Source organism: Psammomys obesus, unplaced genomic scaffold, assembly GCF_907164565.1.
Source record: "Psammomys obesus unplaced genomic scaffold, mPsaObe1.curated_primary_1811, whole genome shotgun sequence".
NCBI lineage: Eukaryota > Metazoa > Chordata > Mammalia > Rodentia > Muridae > Psammomys > Psammomys obesus.
In genome coordinates, this window is record NW_026596034.1 from 21,190,760 (window position 1) to 21,198,737 (window position 7,978).

The following is a 7,978-nucleotide window of genomic DNA, read 5'->3' on the forward strand; positions in this document are numbered from 1 at the left end:
CCTCAGGCCTCTCAGGCCCCATTATACAAACCTAGAGAATATGGCACGAGGCATGCTAAACTGGGCTTAGGAGCCAAGAAGCAGAAGCTGGGCAGAACTAGAATGGGCTGGAGTGTTTCCTTAGCCTGGGTTTTCGGCAGCAGGGTTGGGGACAGAATTCTCCGGTTGGATGGAGTTGTTCCTGGAAAATCCCCACAAGCGTTTTCAGTGGTGTCCTTTGTGCCTGGGTCTCCTTCAGAAGTGAAGGGGCAGGGCCCTCTCTGCTGCAGGGCTGCTCAGGCAAAATCCTTGCCCTCTCTGTCTCTGAGCACTGGGCTCTGGACTGACACATCTATAGAGTGCTTGTCTAGTGACCTCACCAATTCTCTCAGCCATTCGAAAAGCAGGGGTCAGGGTTCCTATAATTTGAGAAGGAAGTTGGAACTCTAAGATGCCATATGGCTTGGCCGAGGCCACAAAACTGAGTCAGGGTCGGAGCCCCCACCTACTTATGGCACATGGTGCCATTCTCACATTCCTACTTAGAATCCCCAAAGGGCAATGTGCCCACAAGCTGAGGATGCCACTTCCAGCACAGTGCCTCCTGACCAAGGCCCTAGCCTGGCCCAGTGCCTGTCACTCTCAGAATAACCCTGGTGGTTCTGGGCATGGATTGCAGGCCAGCACCTGGGGCCTATTTTTATCCTTCGGGTAACAAGGAAGTCTCACCTTGTGCAGAGTCACCACTTGGGTCAAGGCGGGATCATGTGGCCCTAGCCCTAAGTGATCTTGCTGCCCTACTGGGAAATGACCCCAACTGCAAGGGGGAAGGCCTGGCTCAACCACACTCCCTTTCTTTCCCTCCCTTAGCCCCTTCCCAGAATCCTTACAACCTGTCATCCCAACACACTTTATACCTATACATGTACCATGAACACCGTGGCCAAAGATCCCAGGGTTATTTGTCCTTGATGTCCAATGTCTTATGTACTTGAACAGCCAGAAATTCTTTCTTCTGTGTAGTTCCTTTTTTTTTTTTTTTTTTCAAATAGTTAAAGAGACTTTTGTAATCCAACTATAGGGACCATTTGGAAATTTGGCATCTAGGACTTGATTTCCAGAATTTAAGGTGTTGGGATACTTAAGGGGGCAGTGTCTGGTGGTATTTGAGGAAGTGACCGAGGTGGTGAGCACACTCCCATGAACTCTGAAAGGTCAAGTGATTCATAGCCAGTGAGTTATGGACCCCAAAGCTATCTATAGAGAAGGGGCAAGTCCATAGACACGAAGGGCATCCTATGGAGATCCTATCGCCAAAATAGATATGTATATGTCCATAGGGGAGGAAGTATGTCCTGAGCCCATCAGGAAAAGATGCTCAGACAAAAAAGACAGAAAGGAAGCTGGGCATGGTGGTAAATGGCTGGAATCCTGGAATCAGATTGCTGGGAGACTGAGGTCGACCCTAGAGAAAGCAAGCCTATCCTATCTCAAAAACAGAGACAAAAGACTGGAAGAAAACTCGATTATTAGAATGTTACTATAAGCAAGGCGCAGTGGCACACATCTGTAATCCTAGCACTTAGGGAGTCACAGAGAGGCAGATCTTTGTGAGTTTGAGGCCACGCTGGTCTATAAAGTGAGTCCAGGACAGCCAAAGCGTCACAGAAAAATCCTGTCTTGAAAAAACAAACAGAAAACCAAAACCCAAAGTAAATAAATAAATAGCAGGTAAAAACTAGAATGACCACATCTATGATGACAATAATAGTAGTTGCTGCTCCCACCACATCCTTTAAGATCAATAAGGTGTCCACCCTTGTGTTGAGCCAAGGCTCTGTTCATATGATTTCTGCAAGTCCCACAGCTGTTCTTTTCTGGGTGGAGAATTGGCAGTGGCCCTTGGGATGAAATCTATAAACGTGATTGGGTTTTGCAATATCTGCATCTCTCTGGAGGTGGATGCTGAGCCCTCTGCCCCCAAACACTTTGCTGCAGTGCAGGGTATCAACAGCAGGGCTGGCCCCATGGGGATACCGTCAGGGAGCTAGCCAGGGCCATTGAGTGAGCCTTAGTCCACTTGGCCCTACTCCTCTAGGCGTTAGGACTGTAAATAGCAGCTGTTCAAGAGCTGACAATCAAAGGGCAGCTAAAAAAAGGCCCCTCAGTCTGGGCACTGTCGCACTCGGCTTGCAGGTCCTATTTTGGGGGCGAGGGTGCCGACGTGCCAATGGAAAATCCATGGGTGGGAGTCTCCAAAGGTGGGGGGCCCATCTTTCTATCTCCATCCCAGTCCACACACACACACATACACACACACACACACACACACACACACACACACACACACACACCTGTATAAATTGCACATTTTCCTTCCCAACTGTTTGATCCTGTTATCCATATAGCAACCAAGGAAAGAAATGAGGAAGCTGAGACTCAAAGGGATGTATCTGTCTGAGCGTTTGCCTGCCATATAGGCAGTCCTGGGTTTCACTGCCAGCACTGAGTAAACTGGGTGTGGTAGCGCATTCCGGCAATCCCAACCTTTAGAAGATAGAGGCAGATTAGAAATTCAAGGTCACCATTCTTTGCTTCATTGGGAATTTGAGCCCGGCCTGGAATAAATGAGACCCCGTCTCCACAAATAAACAGACAATGCTTACCCCACCCCAAAGCCAAGGGACTTTCCCAAGGAAGGCCTCACAGCTAGGAAGCAGGTGGGTTCATGGCAGCTAGGCAGGTACTGTCCTCTATAGGCAAGCCCTCACTGAGCTAGCAAACCTCCTGCCCTCTGGGGCAGGCAAAGGCTCCATGTTGGGGATAATCAGGGTGTGCTCTTGGTTGGGTGGGTATGTGATGAAGATGACACATGAAAAGAAATCCCATTAGAAGGTCCCTGTCAGTTCTGAGGGGACCTTGCCTTGTTGTAGGAGAGGCAGTTCCAGCAGAGAGTCCAACCCCCATCCATCCTGTGACTACCTGCTCCTCCTCTGCCTGGGCCTCCAGAGACCAGCTGCCCCTGCCAAGTTTCCAAGGAACGTGTCAGATAAGGGGCCTGTGCTCATGACTCTCTCCCACTGGTCACTATCTCCGTCCCTACTGCCATCACCAAGTGGGTAAGAATAGCTCAGCGTGGTGAGGGGCACACACAGGGGACTGAGGTGATGCCCCTGTGTGTGCCCCTCACCAGGCTGTGCTGTTCACAGACGTCTTCAGTCCCCTCGGCATCAGTGTCAGCCACACCCAGCTGCCTGTACCCAAAGTCTCCACATGTGGTAGAGTGCGCCTGCTGCTCTAGAGGATGATCAGGCGGAAGCCACATTGCTTGTGTGCCTCAGCCTCCACAGGGGAGCTGTGTGCCGTAGAGCTGGATGCTGTCTCTCTCAGAACAAAGTGGCACAGCATTTCTTAAGGTCTAAGTGACAGCCAGCTTGGTCGTCTGCTCAGGGTAGGGCTTCCCTGACAGTGGAAGTTCTGTCTAGGTTCCGAGCACTCTTGAGAATGCTGACTCCAGCCAGTGTAGGATCCCTGCCTCCCACAAGGAGGGGGTCCTGGTGTCTGATCACAGGGGAAAGCTACATATCATGGTATCACCTTTGCGTGAGTCTCCACTGACACTCCTCCAAGGATATAAGGAGCACGTCACTCTGAGGGAAGAGTCTGTAGTTGTGGGAGATCCAGGAAGCTTGCTTCCCACATTTTCTGAGTTACCGTGACATCTGATCATAATTAAGACATCTGAGTGCCTAAGGCCTCTCAGCAGTACCCTCTGTATCTCTCTCAGCCTGACTCAACACACAGACTAGCCTCCTGACCCACTCCATCCCCAGATCTGCCCCGGTCTCCTGTCTTCATCACCTCGTTCTCAGATGACCCTTTTCCTTGACCATCCAGCCTGCCTTCTGTCCTTCTAAGTTACCCATCAACTCACAGGGCCCCGGAGAGGCAGCAAGGGATGGTAAGGAAAGAGAAGAGATGGAGTATGGGTCTCTTGTATACTCATACACATTTTTACACCTCACAGAGAAGACCACACCACACTTAAATGCTCGCAGGCTCACGCACACATGTGCCTGTCAGAGAGGCAGGGCCACCAAAGGGTCCCAAGCTCAGGCTCTCAACACTAGCCCTAAAGGTGGCTCTCTTCCGCTCCTGTACTCTTGGGGTCCTGTCACCCCTCTGAGGTCCTCACGGTACAAATTAGAAACAGCTTCCCATAGGAGAAGGATGGTTTGGAAGTGAGACCACAGGAAGAACCATCTTCCCTCAGGCCCAAGCTAGAGCACTGGGGTAGGTGTGGATGTGTATGGGTCTCCAGGGTCTCAAGATTGTTTCATTCTTTGGGGGTGAGGTCCGGGCTGACCTTGGAGCCTCTAGCTTCAAGAGCTCTATCGCTGAGGCTGGAAAAAGTTTAAAAATATCTCCATGTTTACATTCTTTTCAAGCTCGCCTCCCGGGCCTCACTGCTGGGTCCCTTTGATCAGGCCCTATGCCTCTGAAAGGGGTCTGGGAGAGCTAGGAACACAGCTCCCTGCTGTGTAGACCCTCCCAGGCCAGTCAGTACTTCATGACACCCCTCACATCACAAAGCCAGGGGGAGGCCACATCAGTGACCCAACAAAGCCAGTGGGTGCTGGATCTTGCCCTTTCTCCATACCTCTTCTCCAAAACCTGGGCCTCAAGTGCTCCTAGGGACTTCGAATGTGCAGACATTTGTGATAATCCGGGGAAAGCCGTAATTACTCCCAGAGTGTGCCTCGCTCTGTGCTAAATGTACTTTGCAAATTACAAAATGTGGTTCTCCCTGAAACCTCATTTTATACACCAGTGACCAGAGGCTGGGACAGATGAAGTGATCTGTCTGGAGAATGAAGCAAGCATGGTGGCGTGTTCTTCTATTCATACTGATCACATAGTTCCCCCCCCCCCCCGCAATACACACATACAAACACACACACACACACACACACACACACACACACACACCTTGTCTTACTATAGTGTAGCATGGACTCTGCCTGCTCATGATAGCACTAAATTATTCCAGGCACACACTGACTCTTTCACTGTGTGTGTGTGTGTTCCTTCTGTGAGTCCAGCATGCTGTGATCTTATATGATTTTTCCCTTCTTCTCTAGAATGGAACTACACACAACAGTTTTGTGTATACAGATGCTCAGGAAATCTTCACTTCTTGACACTAGTGGGTACCTTCTACCTGATTCTGGAAATTCAAGGAGAAGTTGTCAGGTTGAGACAGATGCCTCCATTTGCTCTGGGTTTCTGTCAGTCATCCTTTTCCTTTGTTGGTTTCCCATCTACTCACCAACCTACCATCCATCTATCCACACAGTTTCTCATTCATCTGTACACTGTGTCCATCCATTATTCACCCACCCAGCTGCTCAGACCCCACCATGACAAGGAGGCAGTGAACATGAAGATTCCAGCTTGCATGCTGCACGAAGCTTCCTCTTTTCAGGCCTCCTTCCCAGTTTTTCCAGAAGGAGCTGGTTAAATGATCTCTAAGTTACTACTGGGGGATCTCGAGGAAGCAGAGACCCGCTGAAGGACACTTCTATGGGAGATTCCACCTACAAAGGCGTAGCTTGTACTCTGGTTCTACGAGACGTTTCATAGCCTTCCTGACACCATTTACCCAAATATGGGACCAAAAGTCCAGCCCAAACAGGCTAATGGATAAGATGAGATGTTATATCCAAGAGGGTCTCCTGCATGGTGAAGACTTCTGAGCGGGTGTGAATTAAGCAGAGAACGAGGCTGGGGTAGCGGGGTGGGGAAGTAGGTGCTCCGGCTTTGGGTTGGGGTGGTCAGTGGAACCCCCAGTGTAGGTGTGTGATGTGTAGGTTCCTGAGTCCAGGGTGACTAAGAGTGGCCTCAGAGTTCAACTGCAGACTCCCCTCCAGGCCAGTCAGGATGCCTGCCCTCTCTTTCTTGCCTGGGTTTGGCTCCTATCCCATAGCAACTGCTGGCAACAGAGAGATTATCTCCTAAAAATAGGGCTGGGCCCCACCAATGTTGTTTTCTCTCTTCCCCATGATTTATCACCATCAACTCTTGGTGCCTGGGACAGCAAGTCTCTCTCTCTCCAGGGAGCAGAGGGAAGGGGGCATGTGGAATCAATCTATGTGGGTTCAGTCTAGGAACAGGGGTCACAGATTAGTCTGGAGGTGTTGGTCAGGCCACTAGGGACATCTCTTAATCCTGGGCAAGAGGCAGGGCTTCACCTGGGGCTGGGGCAGCCTTGGAGTAAACCATTGGAACCTCCTGCCTCACCCCCAACGGTGTCTAACTGAGTGACTCCCTTCTTCTCCATAAGTGTGCCCATTTGGGTGAGTCACAGAATGGGTGGAGCTTGTCCTGGGACAGAAGGAACCATTCCTAGCTTTAGCTCTCCTGTCCCTGCCTCAAGAGGGCTCTCAGCACTGTCCCACAGGCGGAGGGACCTCTGCACATCCTGAATGTAGGCGGCTTATGTGCAAGGACTTGAGTGTGCTCGTAGGTGCAAAGAGGGCACAGGTTCACAAGAACTTGTGCTCCCATAGCACGCAGATGCCCTAAACACGTAGGAACGACTCCTGGAAAGACAGTTCTTCACCTTATGTTTATAGTTACCCTAGGGTTTGTGGCTGGTAGGCTCTTGGAGACCTACGTTACATTGACCCCCAAGCTCTCACCAACAGCCCAGATGATGTCCTTGTGTCCTTCCTCTTCACAAGGACCATACCAAGTTTCCAGAAGTGTTTTGTATGGCAGAAGAGAGGGGGCAGGCATGAAGGAGCAGGTGTGCTCGCTCACACATGCACACGTGGATATGCAGACGAAGTACAGCCGTCCTCTAGAGGGTCCAGTCTGGCTCTCTGAGCCTTTATTATTGGACAGAGAGCTGTCATTTGGAATGTTCCCATAGTCATCCTGTAATCCAGTCATGCCTGGTGACAGTGTCTCCACTCCAAGAAGGTGAAGGGCTTTTATGCTCTCTTGGAACCCAGTGCATCTTGGGTACCGGGACCTCTCTTGGTGAGTTCAGAGGGAGCTGGGGCCGAACTCCTAGCTAGGGCTGCTTGGATCACTCACACTGCTGCCTTCAGGGGCATACTGTCTGCTGGCTGATCCAGGTCCTTCTTTCTTGCCAGAGCCAGGTGGGTGAAGACAAGAATGAGGATGAAGCCTGAGGGGCCCAAGAAGAATGGGTAAGCCCTTAGAAGGGATGAGGAGAAGGGCACCTCACTAAACACCTTGCCAGAGGTGTTGGTTTTATATGAAAATTTCTAGGCAGTGCTGGTATGATTCCTAGTGTCTGATGGAATCTGTGTGGTTGGCCTGCCCTGCTCTTACCTCACCGAGGTCAAAGCATAGCCCAACCTCCTAAGCCCCTTATGCCCGCTTCTTGTGAGGCTGAGGCAGGAAAGTGGTAAATTTGAGGCCTGTGTAGGCTACAGTGAGTTCCAGGCCACGGAGGGGCAAAGTAGTGATATGCTGTTTTAAAATAAAAAGCGTTTTTTTTTTTTTTTTTTTTTAAAGGGCTGGGCAAAGGCCCAGTTGTCCCCCATTCCCCACCTCTCCTCTCTCACATATACATTTTCTCTGGGGTCAGATTGGGGAGTTCATAGAAGAGCCATTGAGCTGTTCACACGGACACTTCACAGCCTTGTACTAGAACCCGCGAAGGAAATCATCCAAGAGCAAACTTATCGGAATAAAGACATAAAACCTCCATTACCTATCGCTGCCAGGGTGCCCAAAAGGATGCCCACAGCTGACAGTTTCGTGGGCATTCCCTTCATGCGGCCCACCTTGCGCATGCATTGGCCCTCCACATTGCAGCGACACACAATCACTGGGGTGGGGAATGAAAAGGAGAGTTAGGGAGGGTTCCCAGCTGCTTTGAGCCTCATGTCTGGAAAAGTGGCTAATACATTCTTTTCTTTCTTTCTTTCTTTCTTTCTTTCTTTCTTTCTTTCTTTCTTTCTTT

The 7,978-nt window shown here is 50.4% G+C and overlaps 1 protein-coding gene across 1 annotated transcript in view; it reads right to left on the reverse strand.

Annotated features, from left to right (window-relative positions):
• Positions 1 to 7,040: 7,040 nt before the first annotated feature.
• The window catches only part of Cdh16 (cadherin 16), a 9,683-nt gene continuing 8,745 nt past the window's right edge, over positions 7,041 to 7,978 (reverse strand). The window contains exons 17-18 of the mRNA XM_055621417.1: positions 7,727 to 7,843; positions 7,041 to 7,174 (exon numbers count right to left, since the gene is read on the reverse strand). Coding sequence (XP_055477392.1) covers positions 7,077 to 7,174; positions 7,727 to 7,843 — 215 coding nt within the window. The 3' untranslated portion in view covers positions 7,041 to 7,076. The remainder of the gene's footprint in view (positions 7,175 to 7,726; positions 7,844 to 7,978) is intronic.